Consider the following 22,120-nt stretch of genomic DNA (forward strand, 5'->3'; position numbering starts at 1 on the left):
TTTTAAAGTATGAGATTTAATTACAGACGACTGAACTTGTCATTGCGAATGCTGAAAAGACAGAGCTTCGTGGGAAATTGAGTGGTAATAAGTGCTGCATGTTTTTTTGTAGCGTCGTTTGATGACTGCTCGTCTGGCACAATATTTTATTGTTTCTCTTTAATGAAATTGTTAATGTAAATGCAATAGGTTACTTCAGCGTGGCCCACTGTTGCTTAGCGTGGTTGATGACAGCTCTGTACATTTCCTCGAAGTAAGGTAGCTGAGATTTGATTCGTCCGTAGTAGCTCGCGAGCTTGGGGTACTTAGAATGGTAGATGCTGCTGATCTGAAATAAAGAAGCAGAGGAAAGTGATTATCGCCATTCAAAGATGGAATACCTTAAGAAACTTACAAATCAGGCTGAAAGTGGGTATAGCACAATGGCGTACAACTTCATCAAATGCGGGATGTCGAAAAGCACGGAATAAAAGCAACCAGGGGCGCGATCTTGTACGCGTTCCAAAATGGAACGGAGGCGGTTCGTTCTTTACGTCACGAAATAGGCGGTCCGCCATGTTCGCGAGGACGAGAGGAAGCAAAGAGCCAATGAGCGAAGTGGACGCCTGCGTCACGCTTTTGACGTCTGCTTGGGGACCGTATAACATACTTAGAAGCGTTTCTAACATGTTGAGAAATATCTGGCTATTATGAATGAGTAGCAAAATGTGTTGGTGTTGCTTTTCAAAGATTCAGTTTGGAATGCGGAACGAGTTAAACAAATTATTGCGGTTAATGTCTTGAAATGGCGCTAGGTGGTGTCGCAATTTTGCGAAACGTTTAGTGGTGGCGCTATCCACTACCCCGTTTCAAGCAATGCTTGTATGCATGTCTCCACCACTATTAAAATTCAAACGGCGCGAGTTTTGAAGCGGTTGGTTCGGTCGAGCCGTTACGTGCGGAGAGCCATGTAGGAAAACGTTGGCTTCTGCACCCGTTATGGGACCGCGCGTTTCCGAGGGCCAGCGGGAGACGGTGCTCGCTTTTATGGAGCCGTATCTCCAGCTGGCTTTAAGATCCAGCGAGCTGGGGCCGGGATTCAGCCTTGTCGACCAACGACGGCTGTGGCAGCAGCTGGCCGACGTGCTGAACGCGGGAGGGCCCGTTGTGAAAACGGTCGACCAGTGGAGGAAGCAGCAGGGCTATGAGGCCCGCCGCGATGCTACCGCTATAGCCCAAGAGCAAATGTGAGTGACCGTCGAATGGTCCGGGCGATTTGTCCTTCGACATTGGTGTGTATTTTCAGAAGCACTGGAGGGGGTCGCGCACCCGGCTTCCGGGGCCGAGTGCTCCAGCTGACGGGCGCGGTCCGCTTCCGTGGCGTCACCGGCCTACCCTACCAAGAGGTAAGCACACTGCCGGAGTAATATCATGCGTTCCTGAACGGTGCCGACTTAGAGTTTGCCATTATCTGTAAGTGGTACCTTTATCAGAACGCGACACTGTTGGTGAACAGGAAAATAGCGTCGGAAGCTTTAGGTTGGCAGATCCTTCGGTGTCATTTTACGTGAAGGACATAAATATTATTTATGCTCTGTTGTCATAAGTGAATCATGAATCTGGAAAACAAGCCAACTTTTGATGTAAATAAGAAATATGCGTTTTATTAAGGACTCGGTGTCCTATCTTGCCAACGATCAACAGCCGGGCAAAAGGTTGGTTGGCCCTGAAAAGGGTTGTTTGGTGGTAAGAGATGAATTTGAGTAGATGACTGAAAAGTAGTTCCAACAGGTCCTTGTCTGCCCAAACGAAGAGGGCATAGCTTGTACATGACGCGTGACACTGCCAAAGGATGCCATCAGGCCAGTGGCTCTTCAACAGAGAGAGAGAGAGAGAGATCACTTTTTTTATTCTGCGATAAAAATGCATCAGTGCCCTGAGTCCAGGGCGTCGCTTGCGGCATGCTTCAGCGCTAGGCCGATGAAGTCCCCAAGGAATCGTTGGTCGTGAAGGGTGGTTGCGGCGGTCAGCCACTCGGAGGAAGGGGTAGATGGAGGATAAAGGTTTGGGTAAGGGGGGTAGTTTTGGATGGCATTGCCATAGGATATGTGATGTGTTAGGAGGATAGACACTACAGTGGCTACAGCGAGGGAGGTGGGCAATTGTTGTGCACGTTGCAATTCTTGACAACAACAGCTTCCAGCGATGAGCTGGTTGCGAGTAATCAGCAACTCATATGAACAATTCCACCACAATTATACATTTCAGGTGCTGCGAAGGATCGAACAATCCACCACTCGGCTCGCCATCGCGGCAGAGAGGACGGCAGCGGCTCAGGAGAGCATACTGGAGAAGGTGCGCTCCCTGGCACTAGTCGTAGCTGGCCACCTGCAACAAGAAAGGAGGAATTAATTTATTGTTTATTTTCACCTATTCAATTTCATTTTAGTCATTGTTTTATGAGTTCAATTTATCTTGCTTATTTATTGTTCTTTGAGTTTTATATCTTCACTTTCATTTTATGCACTTATTGTTGCTTCATTTTGAGTTTTACTGTTTAAGTTTCATTGTTGCCTTGTATGAGTAATGCAGGAGGATTTTTTGGACGAAAGGTGTAATGCGTGCACCCATTTTTGTATCGTAGTATTTTCCTCTTTCTATTTATACTAATCCAGCTGCAACGCCAGCGTGCTTTCTTTTATTTACACATTTCGAAGACACTGGAATCATTACAAGTAGTTGTCGATTTCTGTGTATGGGTTTTGTACTGTGATATTTATATTGCTTCACTATGTTTTGTAGCTTACTGCACTCATTATGAAGCGTTACCGCATAGTGTTTGCACTGTGATATTTTCATTTCGGCACAGTGATGCTAAGGTACAACTACAATGTGGTCTTTTTTCAGAGCACCAAACTAGTCACTCTGCAAGTTGCATAGTTTCACAAATGAAAATGGCCATCATCATTGCACCACGCCGGTGATTGGTTTCCTCTAGTTTTCGTTCCAAGTGAGCAAGAATAAGTTTTAAGTGTAACACGTTCTGGGTGCTGTGAGATTGCAGAGCTAATTATTCATGTTGTATGTAATTTATGTTTCATCACAGCTGGCAAGTGCACTCACCTTTCTACAATTATGATTCACCTGTTCTTTAGCATCACACTGCAATTGCTGTCGAAAAATGAATGCTTCTGGTCAGTGACTCATAACACTGAGAAGGGAATGGACATACCTGTCAAAGTCATACTTTCTTGCAAGGTCACTTAAATGTAACTGCAAGTTTTATTTGCCGTGGTGAATACGAATTGTGTGATGCTCATGTTGCAATGTTCTCACATGCTTTGCTACGTGTAGCATGCTGTATGTACAAGGTTCACGATGTACAGAGGTCAACACTCATGTCTAGAACACACTTGCGAGGGCCAAAGTAGCCACCTAAGCTTAAGCCGACCACCAGGTCGATAAAAATCACTGGGAACTGTACATTTAGTCACGCAAGCTCACATACAGCAGATTTTGTGCCACATGTCGTCATCAGATTCGCCAGCGCAGTCCTGCAAACATGATTTGCGCGTTCTAGAGATGTGTGTTGGCCTCTGTACTTGTCGTCATACCATGTAATAAAGTTGACCTTTGTATTTTTTGTGCTTTCACGTTAATTTACGTCTACCCATTTAGACATGATGTGACGAGTATAATGTCACAACACTCAGTGCTAGATTTTTTCTTTTGTGGTTGAATCCGCATTCATTACGCTTTACTTGCTTGCCTCGTCTGCGTATTCATGCTTGCATGGAAGTTTTCATACACCTAGCACAAGAGGTGGCTAGCAAGCATATTGCATCGTTCCTACTAATGTACACCGAGCGCCCGAATGCACAGGATGTGGCGGTTGTGATCATTCTGGTGTGTTTTATGAAAATTATGCAAACCTGTGCAAGAGTGTCCGAGGTTTATGCAAACCTTGGAGCCTCTTGCACAGTGAAGAGGGTACAATTGTTTCCGAGTCCACGGCTGTGGCATTCTTTTTGAAGGATTTTTGTATAACTTTACTTCGTTTGTGTTTAAATTATCATAATCTGTCGGATGTTTTGATTTGGAAACATTGACCATCCGTATGGAGGGGTACTTGGTGTGTATACAAGTTCTTTAATGTATTTTCCACTGTACAAACACAGCCTTGTGATAGCCTAGGGGCATTGCAATTTGTATAAATAAATTATGTATGTGTTATGAAAGCTCACCATTCCTGTGACATCAATATTCCTGTGACTATCAACAAAGTTGTTACCAACTAAAGTGCTCTGCCCTAGTTAGGGGTACACATTACGAATACTTACCAAGCAGAGACTCGCCAGGCTGCAGTTGTGTGGCGAGGCGCGTACACAGTGGATTATGCTGCCACATCCAAGAGTCGTGGCCCGAATCAGGGAGCCGGAGGTCCACAACAAGGATGCAAAGTTCCGAGTTGCACACCTGCAATGAGGAGCAATACAAAATAGCGCTGCAGATATGCTCAAAATCCCTTTTAGCCATTCATATGCAGAAAACAATACATACATTTACGCTGGTATAAGCAGCTACACTGTTTCACTCATAGGCGTGCACAGGGTTTCGCATTTGGTGCCCTTTGTGCGCACGCCTATGGTTTGCACTAAGTGATCGCTAAATGAAAACTTGGGGCACGAAATTGCGCAAGAACATCCATACACGCCAAATCCAGCCCATGCAATGGTTGTAAGTACTTCCCTGTTCAAAATGCTTCCATCGTATCTTCCCTATAGTGTATCGATTTTTGCTACGACTGCTGCCCATGTTCCTAAATACCTCCAAAATGCACAACTCCATTGTGTATGCACGCCAGAACGAAAACACAATTTTGGTACGGCAAACGGCTCATGCACAGAAACACATGGCACTCATCATTACCGCTGACATGTCAGACTTCAACGAGCTCGTACACAGTTCCCCGCATGTCCTCTTTTAATCGTTACATTACTAGTTATGCCAGCTTGGGCATTAAACTGAACAATTGCTACTATGGGCGAGTAAAAATGGCGACTACAGTTTGAAGTAAAACATTCCAACGGTACTTACGACTATGACGTTGAGGGCGTAATAACCCTTTCTCGACATGAAGCTCGCCGTGTCGGCCGGGCTGAGTCCCTCTGGCTTCATAACGGCGATCAACGTGCCGTCGACGCACGCTAGCACGCCTGGAATGGCACCGCGTCGCGCAAACGCCTCCTTTGCCTCATCCTTGGCAGCCGGTGTCAATGAAAAGTCCACCAACTTTCTCCGGGCAGACACGGAAATGATGGCCTCCGTCACCTCCTGGATGGTGTTGCTCGCGGCCGGCTGCGCCATGCCTATTTGCTCCTCGCGACCAACGCTCCTCCGGAAGCTTCCAGTGCCGAAAAATCGCAGCGCGCACAACACCTTCCTTTCTGTGGAAAGGCCACTGGCTCGCTGGCATCCAATGATGGAGTCAAGCTCGTCGCACAAGCGACGCACTGTTCGTTTGGACAGACGAAAATATTGCCGGAACTCTTCCTCCGTCAACTCTTTAAATGCATCATCTACGTCGGCATCGTCTCTGCGCGACTGCAGCAGCCGCACAGGCGACACGAAAAGACACGGCAGAGAAAGAAAACGCCATTTTCTCCAACTGTTGGGATTCCCGATTTGGATTGAACCGGATACGAAAGAAGCTAACTGTCCCAAGCGCTTACGTTTTAATCCAATCCAAGTCGTCTGGCAGCCGTTCTAATCCGTTCTATCGAAACGGACGGACTCGGCAACCGTTCCGTTGCGTTCGTCCGTTAGCAGACGACACGGAATGATTGACAGCAACAAGACGTCACGGTTCACGTCACAATTGACGTCATGGCGTTCGTCACGGTTCAAATTGACCAATCGTGTGCGGCTCGATGGAACGGAACGCCTCCGTTCCATTTTGGAACGCGTACAAAATCGCACCCCTGGTCGCTTGTGCCTAAAAGCAAACATGCCCTGCATTTCACAGTGGAAACTTCTGTTGCTGAAGCAATCACCAGGGTTAATGCTGGGAAGAAACATGCCTCTGAGGCCATCTTGAAGGAGCCACACTTGAGCCAAGGCAGCACAGCAGTTCAAAGACGTGCTGAAAAAGACCAACACTGGCTAGTGGCGTCTGACAAGAAGCACGCCACAGCAGAAAAGTTTATGCATTCCATAAAGAAGAGGCGCACGAAAGAGAGCGATGGTGATTATGTGCTTGGTGGCTTCTAGTGCAAGGTGAACTTGAATTTCGTTAATTGCTAATAAACCTAGATCATGTCCTGGAAGTTCTTTTTGCATTTTCTCAAAAGCTGCATTTCTCCTATGACACTGCCCTCAGTACCTTTTGATGTAATAGTCCGATTTCAATTATTCTTGTTGCATTCAAAAGCTTTCTACAGACAATAAAACTAATAAAATATGATATACCTTATGTTGGAATTTTTTATGTGGCAATACAACAGATCAGAATTCTGAGCTTCATAACCACCATATTAGATATGGCAATAACTTTTGTAACAATAGAGCTAAAGATACAGTGATGGTCTAATTGTGATCTCTAATTGTTCTAGAATACAGTCGAATCCACTTATAACAATATTCGAGTGCCACGAAAATTCCATTGTTATAACCGATAATTGTTATAAGCGGGTTGCAAGAAAAAAGAAAACAATAGGGGAATGGCAGAGCTGTTCTGAGAAAACTACAATGGCGGGGAGGCCCAGTGCACCTCCCCAACACGTTTCTCCATCCGGCTGCTGATTGCGTTGACTCTAACTGTTTAACTCTGCTTCCTGCGCGCTCTTATCGCAAGAATAAAGGCTTTAAAGGGACAAATAGGCACGAAGCGTTCCGGCGTTGCTTTTATTCCAGTACGATTTTCCAAAACTATGGCGATGCAAACGCCGTCGCTGCATTTCGATGGACGTTAACGGCGTTTTGGGCGACGCTTATTGTGACTCTATTGCGTCGCTCCACCAGCCCAGCACTATCAGCGCAGTTGGCGCAGTCCAATCGTGTTTCGGAGGGTGGTGTGGCGCAGAGCTATGTGTGCAGAGCTTGGGCGCAGCCTGTTCGTGTTCGGAGGGGTGGAAGGGCAACAGGACAGGCGCGCGAGGCTAGCGATGCGGAGAAGGATGGAAAACAGTGTGCACGCGCACGTGCAACGGCTCAAATTTCTTTTTTCTTTTCAAGGAGTTTGCATTCCATTACCTTTTGGCACGACACCCCGTAGCCAGACTTCATCGTCATAACCAATAATGCGGCATGGGGGTATTGTAATAAGCGGGTTATTTCACCATAGAAAACATACAAAAGGTGATGGTGCAACAGCTTCTCATTGTTATAATCAATATATTGTTAAAACCAGTATCATTAAAAGTGGGTTCGACTGTATGTACAAATTTTTCCCCGATATTCAGTGGTAAAATTGTTGAAAAGTTGGGCAAATCGATTTTTCAGAAGGTATTAAATATCAAAAACGACTTCAAATAGGAAAAAAAATTGCACATACAGTCGAACACAGATATATCGAATTATTGTCTGTATCAAACACGTAAATTATCCCCTTGAAAATACTGTGTAAAGGTATAGAAATTCGTACATTTATATCGAATGGTATTTTTACCCACCAGTGGATATATAGAATGCCGCGCGAGCTCGACACTCGCTGCACCCGCGAGCTTCGTCCCTTTGCGGCACTGCGCCTCCGCCGAAACTCGAAACGCTCAGAAAATGTGAGAGCGAGAGGGAGGGAGGCTCGGTCTGTACTCCCACTGTGCACGTTCTCTGACTTGCGGAACAGCTTTTTTTCTTCTCTCTCCTTCTGTCTCCCATTCTTCCCCCGCGTAACCATAGTGATCGGCTCGGAAAAGGTAAGAGTGCAGGAACAAAGGCTCCGGCGGCCTCCTCCTTTTGCCTTTTTTTTTTGTTGTCGTTGCTTTTTCACGAGTTCTCAGCCAACCACAGCGCGCCTTTCGTACATCGCTCTCGCCCTCATAGGTGGCCATCGCGAGCGATTTGTTGGCGGAGGCTGTTCATATTCTTGTTTTTTGTGCGCATTCTTGTGTTTCATGCGCATGATTGTTTTGTGTGGTGTTAGTGTGTGAAGGCGCAGCGGACTGCTGGAATTTTCGAGTTCTGTATGCGTCGTGTACGCGTCTCACGACACGTGTGGCTGGATTGTGGTGGGCTGATGCGGAAGCAATGGCCGCAGCAAACACAAGCAGCATCAAGAAGCGCAAGAACCTGGACTTTGTGACAAAGCTGAAAGTCATTTCCAAGGCGAAGAAGCAGGACAACAGGAGCCATTTTTTTCATGCAACTAAAGCATTATGTTGCGTCATGTGTGCGGAATTAGTTGTCATTTTTGAATGCGCCGATTGGTAGGTCATCGTCCGCCACAAGTAAAGTCTCAGGGCCTGTATTTTTGTATATCGAATTTTATTCAATTATATGGACACTTCAACCGGATTTCTGCTGTCGGCGTGAGGTTCCGTATAGATTCCAAGGGCGATAAAATCGTCGCCGCGCGCCGTATGCACGCGGGGGACGCGCGCTATCACGGAGGGCAAACTCCCCCGCACGCTATCACAGAGAGCGAACGCACGGCGGAAAGCAAACGCGACCGTCGCGCAAAAGGTCGTGGGGGTATGGGAGGGAGGGAGGCGGGGCGACACTGTGCTCCGGCACCAAAGGCGTATCTTGCAACGGGCGTAAGGGGAACTGGCCACTCAATATCTCACGCGAAAGCAAGAAAGCGGGAAGGCAGCATGGGAGGGAGGGGGGGGCAGCTTCTCCTCTGCCAACAACTTCTCCTCTGCACAACTCCTCTGCACGTTGCCCGGCGTTGGCGGTCGCCCGCACCGTCTATCTCCACACGGTTCTGACCTTTGTATGCGCTGTGCATTCGCCGCTCAGTTTCCGTTGAAGCGATAGACCGTGCGAGCCTTCGCCCGCTGCGGTGGCTGCGCTTGCTGCCAGCGTTTTGACAGTCGTTGTCTGTGGTCATTCAGTGTGATCTATTCATGTTTGCTTGTGCGCGCTGACACCACGATTGTTAATTCAGTTAGTAAGCGAATGTGTCCAAGTTTATGCAGCCGATAAAACCACTATCCCTACTAATTTGCTACCGCAATCGATGCTTCGCCTTTCGGGTGAAACTGCAACATTTTTTTAATATATCGAATGAATTCACGATCCCTTCAGAGTTCGATATATCCGTGTTTGACTGTATGCTTCTAGCAGGCTAAAGTATACCTTGCCTGAAAATTTTATTTGTATATGACAAAAATTAAAACAAAAAAAGTTGTCGCAGTTTCACCTGAAAGGCGAAGCATCAATTGCGATAGCAAATTTGTAGAGAGCTATGCGGAGTAATGATAGTAGCTTTATCAGGTGTATAACCTTGGACATGCAGCAGCACCGGCAACACGCAGAACTGTTGTCGACGCCATCGGCGTTTTGCCCGCGTTCGCACAAAATGCGTGCGGCGTTGGTGACTGTTGCCGGAGCGTCTGATAAATAGGCACTTAGTGCCGCAGCTAAACGTCGCCTCCCTTCCCCTCCCCGCCATGGCCTTTCGAACGTCAGACGAAGGCGCGTTTGTTCTACATATATGGTGATTGTAACGGTGGAAAGAGACGCCTACTTCTGCAGCCCTTAAGGGAGCACGGCGCAGAACGCGCGTTTGTTCTTCGCCGTGCGTTCACTCCCCGTGAAAGCACGCGTCCCTCGCGCCCTTTCACTTGCACATACAGCGTTCGGCGCGCGGCGACGATTTCATCTCCACTGACGTCATACGGAACCTCACGGCAACGGCGATGGCGACGACGACGACGACGGCAGAAATCTGCTTTGGAGTGTCCATATAATTGCTATCGCAATAAAAAATTCGAAACACCAGTGCCTCCCCTTAACTCTACGTGAACCACCACTGCTACACTCTCAGCAGCAGTTAAAACTCCAAGCTGCTCAGTTAAAAGACCGGCTGAAGAAAATGCAGGCAAATGCATAGACGAATTCCCTAAAGCCCGACAAAGTTTTACAGGAATAGACTGCTATTTTTTGAACAGCAAGTGTATGTCTGACGGTGCTTCTTGGCTGCCAACAAGAAACGTGCAAAGGGTAATGTGTACTCGAAAGATTGGATCTCAGAATGCATCCTTATGAAGATAAGCGCAAAATTCTATGAACATTTGTGTAAGCACAATATTTTCTCCCTACCGAGCAAGAGCCCACTGATGTACAGCTTCAAGTAACACAAGAGTGGTTTTGGTTTCAGCACTAAAATACTGAGAAAACTGAAGCAAAAAAGACACATGAGCACTTTTAGCAGGTGTAGAGGGGCTCATAGTCGAACTCAAACTGTCAGAGCACCTGAATGTGAAGTTGTCAAGGGCATATTGACAGATTTGTTGATGTGGGCTCTTTTAAAACCACAAGACAGGAGATCATTCCCTGCTGCCATAGGATGGTGATGTTTGTACCCTTCACTGGGAAATGAACTCAAATAACAGGTTGCTTTGCCACTTGACGAAATGCAAAAGTGGAGCTCCTAGCTAAAACATTAATAAAAGCAACAGTACTTGCTGAAGCCAGTGGACTTTTTGTCGATTTCAATACATGTGATGGTGCCTCATGGAACCGTCGCATGTGAAAGACCTTGGGGATTATTGCGGAGTCAGGAAAGGTCACCTGAAAGTCTGAGCACCCTGTAGATCCTGCTCGTCACCTGCATTTTATGTCACACTTTTCGCACTTAATGAAGTGTGTCGGGAATATGTTGCTTAGCCACCCGCTGAACACTCCGAATGGGATGGTATTTTGTCTTCCTAAGAAGTACCACTTAAATTGGGTTTGCTACGAACTACTGCCCTGATAATGTCTGTTCAATGTCATGTCGATAGCTTATAATCACCTGCAGATTAAATTTGTTAAGTTTCACTGAACCAGTGAGTACACATTAAACTCTTACGACTATAATTACAGGTTTCCATCCAGCCTTTGAGGAAGGTGTTCAACACTGACAGCGGCAACATCACTTTGAAGGTGATGCCCGGTCTCACACTGGTACGCCTGCAGCTGAATGGCTTTGAAAAAACGCGAGTGACCCTTGCATTTCAGCTGTTTAGGGACCGTGCTTTGCATGGTCTGAATTTCTACAAAGACACGTTAGAGTCGTCGTGGGGGAAGATTGATGCAACATTAAAATTTTTCATGTAAGCAGAAATTCCTACTGTTAACATTTCAGGACGTGTGAGTAGGAAGCAAAAGTGCATCTTTTTAAGAGAAGGGGCACTTTACCAATGTGACGTACGTTGTGTTACGTATGCTGTCCGTTCAGCATGTTCTCGTCCTTACTGTTCTTCACTGCAATGTTTCTGTCTGAAGTAGCAAAACCTGTCAAACTTAATGCATAACTATATTCTGCGCTATTTGCAAAACATTCTTATGCTCACCAAACCACAGCCCAAGGGATCACATGTGTTTAGCAGTTCAGAAATTGCATGTGTTCCTCAATGCTATTGGTTGGTTGATTGGGATTGGTGCCGCAAAGCAGCACAGTGGGCTTTGAGGGCTGCCCTAGTGGAAAACTCTAGAATAATTTAGGCCATTTGGAGCTCTTAAAGTGCAAAGCTTTGAAGCCTGTGGCCATTTACCAGATGACAAAAATATACCAGCTACCGTAAACAGTGCCCGCCATGCGCCATGTGGGAGCACAAAGGTCACCGAGTTTCGGTTTCACCCCTGGCATCTGGCAACCACAAGCGGCCCCGGTATGCAGCCAGGGGGCGTGGATAAAATAAACATTAGATTATGTTAGATGTGGACGCAAAGAGCAGACCAGACGCTTCTGAGGGGAACAAATGCACTCATAGGCTTCTGCCACGCAGTCATGTATACCTATTACAATAAATAGTTGAATGTGACCATGGTCGGTACAATGTAAAACTATTCCAATCTGTTTTTCTTCCAAATCTGCCATTAGCCCTACGTGATAGGCCAGAATTGTTTTAGTACACCCCATATGGGCGGGCGCCACGCCCAAATGGGTAGAGCCAAACCATTTTGACCTATTTGGAATAAAAACAGATTGGAATAGTTTTACGTTGTACCGGCCCATATAATTATCCTCCACATAATTAGCGACCTGGATTTAGAAAGCAAGCACTACAGCCTTAAAAAATTGTGGACTGCTAGCCATCTCATCGCATAAACAGCAACGGTAAGCGGAACGGCGACCGCCTACGCTACCCCAGCGGAGAGACCCCACTATATCCTGCCACCTCAGCCGTCGCTCTGAAGCTCCTGTGTTTTTGGGTTGCAGACCCTGCTCTTTTGGTCGCGCAAGTGGAGGAACAATTTTCAACCAGGCGAATCGTGTCCCAAGAAACCAAATTCCATCATGTTATTGCGGCCCTAACTTTCCCAAAGCACAGGATTTGTCTGCTGTGTTCATTAGAAGTCGAAAATTTGTCCCGAAATATGCTGCTGAAGTAATTATGAATTGAGCCTATGTATGCCCCAAACGATAGTATTTAACGCCTATACAGTGCAGTCCACTTATAACGATATCGAGAAAAACGAGAAATTCGATCGTTATAACCGATCATCGCTATATCTGGACTGCCGAAAAAAAAATGCCGAATATACCTTTGCAGTCCCGAAACCGAAACTGCCACTTGAGATAAAAAAATCGACATTGTAGAAAGTAGGCTGTGAAAAATAAAACTTTTATTTATTCCTCTAAATAGTGTCTCAATCGTTAGGCACGCTGAAATAGAAATATGCACTTGCTTTCGCAGAAGTTTTGGATTCACAACCGCCGTGTGCATCGTGCCCATCTGCTGCGCGAACACTGGCGGCTATAATTTAGCGTGCATGAATTCAATGAGCGACTCGATCGACGACGTTGCACTTTGGTTGAACCTTGGGGTCGGTATCAAAGACGGGCCATTGTCAATCTCGTCGTCACTGCTGCTACTGACGTTGCGGTCTGTCGTGACAACGATCGCCCCGTCGGCGTTCTCTTCGCAGAACAAGGCAGCAGCAGGTCCTCCATCGAATCACCACCTATTTCATCATCAGTAGCGACGTGCTCCCAGAGTTAGGACACCACCGTGTTGGTTTCGCCCACGGGGGTTTCATAGCGACGCACGAATCCCGCCTTTTCCGTTGATCGACATGGACACTGCTTCTAGCCTTCATGATCGTGGCGCTCCCGGTTTTCATAATCGCCAATATCATCCACTGCGCGAGCTCATACTTCGAGTCTTGCAAAATTTGCAGCTTCGTCTCGAGAGACGCAGCTTTGCGCTTTGTCGGCGCACTTCCCGCTGCTTCTGCAGTGCATTTCCACGCTCGCTCAGAGAGGGAGATTGTAAAGGGAGTGTAGGCCGCGCAGGCGCCGCTTGCTTATCGCTTTCTCCCCGATCTTGCAAAATCAGCGCACCTGCCGCTGCTTCCGTTGAGAGAGAGCGCGGCAGGGAGCACAGGCGCCCCTCGCCACAGGAGGGCCTTCGCTTATCGCCTTTCTTCCACCCTCTCCTTGCGCGACCGTCGGTGAAGCGGAGCAAAGCAACTGGCGCCATCTTGTACACGCTGCACCAACTTGCGATGCTCTCCGTGGCTTTCATAATCGGCGCGCGGGCGGGATGCGATGCGCGGTAATGGCGGCAGATACGAACTCGCGTAGGCAAACTTTTTGCCCCGTCTCGGTGAAGTGCAACGTAGAAACGCAATTTTCACGATTATTCTGCATGAAAAACGCCGCCCAGAAGCAAAATTACAATCGTTATATCCGATATGCGGTGAATAACATATCGTTATATTTTTTTTTTCTCATAGCCCTAGTGCGTAAGTTGATACTCTTAGCTCGATTCATCGTTATAACCGATATATCGTTATATGTGGTATCGTTAGATGTGGACTGCACTGTATATGCATAAATGACAATTTTCAGGGCCTATTATAGGCGCCTCAAACCATGTTTTTTCATGCCTGAACTTCTCGTCATTACTATAACTGTGACAAACACAGATATTGATGGATTAACTGTGCAGGTGCCTGTCATTGCATATTGTTACGTGTGGAAAGACACACACAAAAGAAGCTATTTACAATATATTTACACTGGAACCAAAACCGCCAGGCCGACATCTTGCTCGCGCCAAAAGCCCAGACACACTTCGTCTTTCTCGCGGTGGCTCGTCTCTTTAGCATCTCTAAATGGTATCGTAATAATATATTGACGGTTACTGTGCGCACGCAGCACTTAAAGTCCTAAAGTGTGACGCTTGCAAAGACAGATTAACTGTGCCAAGAGGCGATGCTGAGATGGAGACAGACATGCATTCACTAGTCTCAATTAGACAGCGGTGGCTTAAAGTTATCTACTGCTTTCGTGACAAGTACTGTCACGTATGCGCAAGTTGTAGTGAACAAGCTTGTAGTGGAGAAGCGTTGCATTAAGTTCTTTCAGGAGTGCAAACAGAGGCAAATCGTCAGACACCTAAAGATTCAAGCATTCTGCAGATGTGAAAGTTTGACAAGGTGACGACGTATGTAAATGGCCACACGCGCGACTTATACATTTGATTACGAACTGCACTACAAATATTCTATTCTATTGAACAAATTGTGCAAACAGAACGATGGCTATCGCACTTAAAAGGAAGAGAATGCCAAGAAGCGAAGGGCCTGAATACTTGCCCAGAAGTTCTTTACGCATGTGGTTACTGCTCATGTACTTGTTTGCTATACCTCACGTGACGCGCAGGCCTGGAAACTTCCCTAGGATTGCGTAGGATTGAGCGACCATCCGAGCATATGAGCCTGTGTTTTTTAACAGTCAGGGGTCACTTCTTATTGATACTAAGAGGATTTTATATCATGTGCGAAGTGGCACACCCCTGCTTTGCACCTTTATCGCTTTTTTTTATTTGTTGTATTGTTTGTCTATGCTCAGTATTGAATTGTTCCGCAACGGCAATATGACATGCGCTGCTTTTAGCTTTATGCGTCATTCGGTGTTTCCGTACGCAATAAAATTTATTTTCGCCATGCATCTTGTCTGTGTTGTGAGAAATTGAAAACTGAAAACTTCACGGCTTCGATAAACACAAATGTTATTTCAGAATGCGCTGTTGCATGCGAGCAATATTGTTGCTCCACGTCCGGTGCAGAGTTGCGCAAAATCTAGTGAAAGTGACTGCAGTGATGCTACTGCGGACTTCTAATTTGGAGCAATTTTTGGAGCATAAGAAATTTCACTTTGGAGCACTTTGGAGCAGGCAATTTGGCATTTTGGAGCAGCTTGGAGCAGCTGATTTTTCACATTACAAAGTATTTTGAAAACGCGAGTTGCAATTTACATTCAATGACCTGAATAATTCGTATGTTCTCACGAGAAGCTGCGTAAACATTTCCATCTATTCCAGATCTCGTGGAGGAAAAAATGCTCTTGTGTGCATGCGACACACACACACACACATACACAAATTGATATCGTTTCATATATTGCTAGTTTTCCCAGACGTCATCAGTAATATCCAAAAACAGAAATGATGGACACATTGGCGGCATGCAGTTATTATAATCACATGTCATGCTGCACTTCAAACAAGCTACTAGCTGCGTTTTCGGAGTAGATAACGTCTGCCGATGAATCGCCAATTGACCTTGAAGCAGCGAGCCTCGGCAGAAACCACACTTGGCCATTGAGCCGCCTTGCAAGGCAGACGCCGCGTCGGCGCCGTGCGTGCCGCTGTAGCTTAATCGGGACTAAAGTCACTATAACCTGGAAAGTACCGCAACCACCGGAGTGAGCGCAGGCAACACTGCGCTGTTGTTGCCAGATTTGGTCCAACACATCTTCGGGCGGCAGCAGCTTAGCTATGTAGCTTCGCTCTCGGCTGTTTATATTATCGCAAATCGACACATTTCATCGTCCTTTACATAGAAGATGAGATTGTGCATCTACTGTGCATGCGAAGCAGTACAGGGAAGTACGATCGTAATGTTTTTACAGGCGCCAAATTGGATGAACCAAGACCAGCGACAGGACGGGCACTCAAGAGGGGATTCTTTCGTTTGTTCTCCTTCCCAATAAGTTTTGTGCTCGTTGGAAAGCTATCCAAGGAGTACACTGAAATGCCTAACAACGCGCATAATTAAGGGGAGATGCTCCTCAGAAACATTTCTTTTTAAGTAATGATGCTGGGCGAATGAAAATTCTACCACTTATAGAGCTTGATCTCTTCATTCGAAATCTACTTTTAGTTTTAGGGTATCTCGATGCTTTCATGTCCTAAGTGCCGTGCATATGTGAGAAGCAGTGCATGTTTGTGCACCTGCTGGACTTAGCTGTTAGCATGATAGAGCAGTGCAAAATTATTTTTCTTGTGCCTAACACTCCACTGAGTGCTAATAAGCAAGATAATCTGATTCCCTTTACAGGCAACATTTTAAGAGAATTTCGTATCTGGTGCTTCATATTCAGTGACTGGAGCCCGAGTACATCAAAAATTTTCATCCTTAAAAAAATAAATTGATTGCATTAAATCCTAGATAAGTGCATTCTACATATCCTAAAAATTACGCCCATCAAATGTGGTCTTGATTGGACCACAATAAGTACATAAATATTGTGCACAAAAGCCTTGTTTGGCCCAAAATATGAAGTTGAGAAAAATGCGATTGAAAGTTATAAAAGTTGTTTACTTCTGTTGTAGAAGTGGTACCTATATGAACATTGCACACAATGTAGGCCAGGGTATCCAGATTCAATCCAAAACATTAGAATTCACCCGCACCGTATGTTGTTCGCTCAGAGTCTTTGTGAGCAGCGTGCTCCAGACGAGCCTCCTTGGCTAGACGGTGACGGCGAAACCTTGCCTCTGCTGTCTGCTTCGTCGACATGCTCGAAATCCTTCTCTTGTCACAGTCTTTGCTCAGCGCAACGAGTTCCTTTGAGGGAAGCACTCCTAGTTCCTGCAGAACTTGTTCGTAGCATTTGTGACCTTGGTTAAACCACAGGACAGCGAGTGCTGTTGCCATCTCCACGACTGTGCGCGAGGCAAACCTCGTCTTGGGGCACAACAGCCAAATCTTACTGTTCAATGATTCGGCTCCATTTTGAGTTTTCCCCTTGGCACAGCGAGTGAGTAGCTGTTTCTCCATCAGCCTTTTGTATGTGGGCAGCATTGTCTTGGCCTGGCTGCTTCTGAGAATAGGGGTGTGTGCTGGGGCTGCCTGACCCAACGCTTCTGCCCGCTTGAACTTGCACCAGGAGTCCTTTCCATCCGGACAAAACTTATGGTTCTGCGCTGTATCTGTTGAGCATGAATGGAAAAATGATGCCCAGATTGCACAATACATTCCATGTACACTTCCTCTGTTGGCAGTGATGGCTACTTGAAAGTAGCTCCGCAGCTTCAGAATTACTGCATCTGTAAGCTTCTCCCCTCGCGGCATTTTGAGTTTCCGCAGGGCAGTCCCAAGCCGCTTGGCTACGTGGTTGGTGCAGTCTTCTTTTGTGATGGGCACACTTCCATACACGTTTGCCGCTGACACAGCTGTATAAGCCTTGCTGTCGCCATCGCTGAGAAAGGTTGTAAACCTCAGCAGAGTACTGTAGGACTCGGTCCTCTTCCATATTCTCTCAGCAGCATTAGTCTCCATGGTGTGTGCTGAGCAATCTACATTTTTTTCGCACACTGGCATATGAAAAGCTTGCCATATTTCTTCCTCCTCTTCGCTTTCAAATGGCTTGCGTGTACTGCAACTCTGGCAGTAGTTGGACAAAACTTCAAAGTCTAGGCAAAGCCCCGTTTCCACAGAAATGGCTGTGCCTATGCCATTATGGCTCTTGTGGCCTCGTTTCTGCCAAGTGACATCAAACATAACAGCTACATTGGCAGATCCCGCTTCCTGTGCTGTTACTTTCCGAGCCAACTTCAGGTTTTCAGCCACTGCTTTCGTAGCAGCGAGGTGTACTTTTTTTGTTATGGCGGTGAACGACTTATGGTGGATCGGTTTTGGCAAACCAAGAACTGCACAAAATCTGACAAGTTGATTGTGTCCAGCTCCGATTGCACGCGCCGCAACCACTGCCTTGATGTTCACGGCAAAACTCTCTCTTGGCCTGACTGAAGGGTGCGCTCCGCCGTTAGCGTCGTCTGCCGGAGCTGCACGTCGCGACGAATACGTCGACGAGACAATGGACGCGAAACACGCAGCATTGTTGCAACGCAACTCCAAAATGACGCGAGTCCTTTCCGCTTTTCGAGTAACTCGTGGATGGAGAGTTCGCACCGTCCGCATGCCGGACATGCCGCGGCACTCACCAGTAAGTTGACGATGCCGATCTCGCAGATAAAGGTGCTCGCCATCTCCTCGCTGCTCCTATCTTCATTCTCGAAGATCTTTAGCTTTTTCTCCGATGTGCTAACGAATTCGTCTACGCTATCGATGAATCTTGATCGCCGGGCCGGCTCCGAACCGTCGAAAGCGTCGTCGTCACCGAGGTTAGGCTTCGCTACCGCGGACGTCTCCGTTGCAAGCCGCTTGACCTTGCGGCGGGTTCCTTTGAACTTGTGCTTTGTCCGATACTTTCGAGATCAAAAATCGCGTTTCTTCTCAGCATCCATCAAAATGAGGAGCAGAAAAATGCGTGAAAGCCTGGGAACACGTTGAGACAGCTGTGCGTCGCAAGAAGAGCAGACGAGTTGCAGACGACCTGTAGTCGTGTTGCGCACTGGCAGCAAATGGAATGGCCGGAATCGCACCACGTGATTTAAAGATTCACTGAAAGCACTTGGATATTTCATTTCATTGGCGGATAAATGGTGTTTTTTATTTATTGTTATTACTTCCCGGGGACATTGTGATGCGGCAAAGCTAACCTTGGAGAGAAAAAGCTTAGGCCTACCACCTTGCACGAGCCCAATGGCGTGCGACACCGCGGTTTGACGCATCGCGCGCTTGAAAATGCGTCACATCTGTGCCTTTTCTTGCCACCTCGAGTGCTTTAACCGAGTTTATTACACTTTTCCCGATCATTTCTGGCTCCGATTTCTTCATATGTGAAAGAGGAGAGATCAATGTTGCTGAAACAACTAAAAACACAAAACCTATTTCTTTAATGAAAATCGCCATTTTTTTTACCCGCCTCTCCCCTTAAGCAACATTGCTCGTGTTTTAACATTTTATGCGTCGCAGACCTATGTGAACCTCGGGCTTGTTTCCATTCACTGTTTTACCCTCGCAGCTAACTCGTGGCTATTCGACGCGTTGCAGAAAACGCGATCGAGCCACTCTTCCTCGGGTTTTCCAGGCTTGCCACAGTGAATAATGGCACGATGGTTGCAGCAGTGGGCCCTGTCAAATCCACAAACAACCGTATTTCGCTTAGCTAGATACGATATAAATTAAAAGTACTCGGAAAGTGAAGCATTCAACTGTGCGCCACCCATTCTAAATGCAAAGCGAACCTGATGCTCGTGTGTCACACAGGATTTTTATTGCGATAGCAATTATATGGACACTCCAAAGAAGATTTCTGCCGTTAGCGTCGCCGTTGCCGTCGCCGTGAGGTTCCGTATGACGTCAATAGAGATGAAATCGTCGCCGCGCGCCGCCGAACGCTGTATGTGCGAGTGAAAGGGCGCGAGGGACGCACGCTTTCACAGGGAGTGAACGCACGGCGGAGAACAAACGCGCGTTCTGTGCCGTGCTCCCTTAAGGGCTGCAGAAGTAGGCGTCTCTTTCCTCCTTTACAATCACCATATATGTAGAGCAAACGCGCCTTCTTCTGAAGCACGAAAGGCCGTGGGGGGGGGGGGGAGGGGGAGGGAAGGGAGGGGACGTTTAGCTGCAGCACCAAGTACCTATTTATATCAGAGGCTCCGGCAACAGTCACCAACGCCGCACGCATTTTGTGCGAACGTGGGCAAAACGCCGACGGCGTCGACAACAGTTCTGCGTGTTGCCGGTGCTGCTGCATGTCCAAGTTTATACAGCTGATAAAGCTACTATCATTACTCCGTTTAGCTCTCTACAAATTTGCTATCGCAATTGATGCTTCGCCTTTCAGGTGAAACTGCGACAACTTTTTTTAGGATGGCTAGGTATCAGGCTCTGCCACGAATCGTTTATAAGCGTGGATATTATCGCTTTCTAACGTGGCTACTGATTTAATCGCACACTAAATGTTTCATACAGATCAAATTCTACGAAAATAAATGGTCCCTGACTGCACTACAAGAAAAGGGATGCTAAAATAGAATTATTCAGGTCACGTTCGTGTTGTTTTAAGCAGTAATAAAGAACACACGAGAAAATCTATATTTTAATTTTCAACATTGACAGGTTGATAGATCTTTATTGCAGTGGTTTTCTCACTACATTTTGTTATTTTTGACACAGCTGCCCATATTCCGTCGCTCGTAGATCCACATTTTGCTCGGTTCTGCATATTTCTGAGCATCTCCACGCTTTGTTTACTCAAGGCTAACCGCAGTCTTCAAAGCAAACATGTGAAGAAGCTTTTCCATCACACTACGGCATTTCAGCAGATTGATAATATACTGCAAAGAGCTTCGCAGATTTGCGATATCAACAATTTTCACCAAGTGGCAATGAACTTGTCGCTCTTCATCCGGTGCAGCCAGATAGCACAGCGCTTGCTGTCGCTCTCTCCGCTTAATTGGTATCGCAAAAAGCGCTTTCCCGGGCTCCCGGCGGTTGCTGCACCCGAACATGCAGCACCCGGGCATTTCCTTTCGTTTTGTATTAACTCTACAAAAGTTACATACAGTAGCCGACGGATTTTTCGGACTCTAAAAATTCGGACTTGTTGGATATTCCGGGCTTCATAGATGTACCGGCAGGATTCCCATAGAGCTAATGCATTATCGCGACCGATTTTTCGGACGAATCTAGGTGCCAATGTTCGATTTTCCGGACTAAATCACTCGCTCCAAGCCATGCTACCTGATGTTGAAGGCCGCCATGTTGGATTTCCGCTGGCTTGGCCGGGCTTCCAGTGCCCCCTGTATAGCCTTCAAGATTAGTAGACGCTATCCTCTCGTCTCCGAGGCCATGCCCGCTCTTCCTTGGCCGACAAAACGTTCCAAAAACGCGGCACTTGCGTTTTTTTTTTTCGGTCAGCTCAGCACTATCGTCATATCACTTAAGCAGAATCCGTTTTTTTTTAAGTTTCGGTTGCGCCGTACGCTGTGTGCGGGTGAAAGCTTGCGAGGGTCAGCCGGCAACCGCAATTTAATCTTACGCACGCGAGAGAGGAAGGCGGGCGGAGGCGCGCACGGACTTCGTTCGCTCTAAAGTCCCTATATAAGAAAAGTACCGCCATCTACTCTTTCCTCCGCTGCCTCCTCTCCTAAAACGCTTGCTTTTTTCTTTACTTTTTGCTTGCGAAAGCCAAGTCGACGGTGGCGCACCTAGAAAGTCCACGTTGAAGCTTTCAGGCCGGGCGCGCGCCGCCGCCGGCGACTGCGGCTGCGCAGAGGACTTTCAACATGGCTCTGAGGCGGAAAAAAAGAAAATATAAAGAAGTTAAAAGCGCGCGCTATCATCGTCCAATCGGAGATACAGGAGGGAGAGAAGCGGCGTTTATCAAAGGATGGCGGTACTTTTCTTATATAGTGACTTTAGTTCGCTCGCGGGGCACGGGGAGAAGGCGCCGGAGACGGTGGGGAGTTGCATTCAGCTCTTGCGGCTGCTGCCGCAAGAGCTGGCTGCGCAGGCACCGTATCTTGAAAGCGATCTGCTATGTGGCCGAAGTGTGCGCCCGCGATCTGCGATGGGTACAAAGGGCGTGCGCCGAGTGCCAGTAGCTTCGTATGCGCAGTTTTTTTTCCCTTTTTTTTCGACGTTCGCGTTGACACGAGAGAATAGACAGCGCGAAGGTCAATTTGCCCGCAGTCATCGAGCGAGAGGTGTTCATGTAACCTGTGCGCGCATGACACCGTGCTTATTTAGTTAGTAAGCGCATATTTACAACTTTATACGGCCGATAAAACTAACATCCTTACTTGGTATCGCTGCCTATTCATTTGCTATCGCAATCGATGCTCCGCCT

The 22,120-nt window shown here is 47.0% G+C and overlaps 2 protein-coding genes across 2 annotated transcripts; both read right to left on the reverse strand.

Annotated features, from left to right (window-relative positions):
- Window positions 1-2,203: 2,203 nt before the first annotated feature.
- LOC119448856 (uncharacterized) lies at window positions 2,204-6,381 on the reverse strand. Its single transcript, XM_037712070.2, has 3 exons — window positions 5,077-6,381; window positions 4,320-4,455; window positions 2,204-2,367 (listed from the first exon to the last, which is right to left on the reverse strand). Exons 1-3 carry the CDS (start codon window positions 5,344-5,346, stop codon window positions 2,204-2,206), a joined length of 570 nt encoding a protein of 189 aa, XP_037567998.2. The 5' UTR covers window positions 5,347-6,381.
- Window positions 6,382-16,677: 10,296 nt separating this feature from the next.
- On the reverse strand, window positions 16,678-18,229 carry LOC119437720 (uncharacterized). The gene has a single exon (XM_037704693.2). It carries the CDS (start codon window positions 17,920-17,922, stop codon window positions 16,816-16,818), a length of 1,107 nt encoding a protein of 368 aa, XP_037560621.1. The 5' UTR covers window positions 17,923-18,229; the 3' UTR covers window positions 16,678-16,815.
- Between the last annotated feature and the right edge of the window lie 3,891 nt (window positions 18,230-22,120).

This window comes from Dermacentor silvarum, chromosome 1, assembly GCF_013339745.2.
Source record: "Dermacentor silvarum isolate Dsil-2018 chromosome 1, BIME_Dsil_1.4, whole genome shotgun sequence".
In the NCBI taxonomy this organism is placed as follows: domain Eukaryota; kingdom Metazoa; phylum Arthropoda; class Arachnida; order Ixodida; family Ixodidae; genus Dermacentor; species Dermacentor silvarum.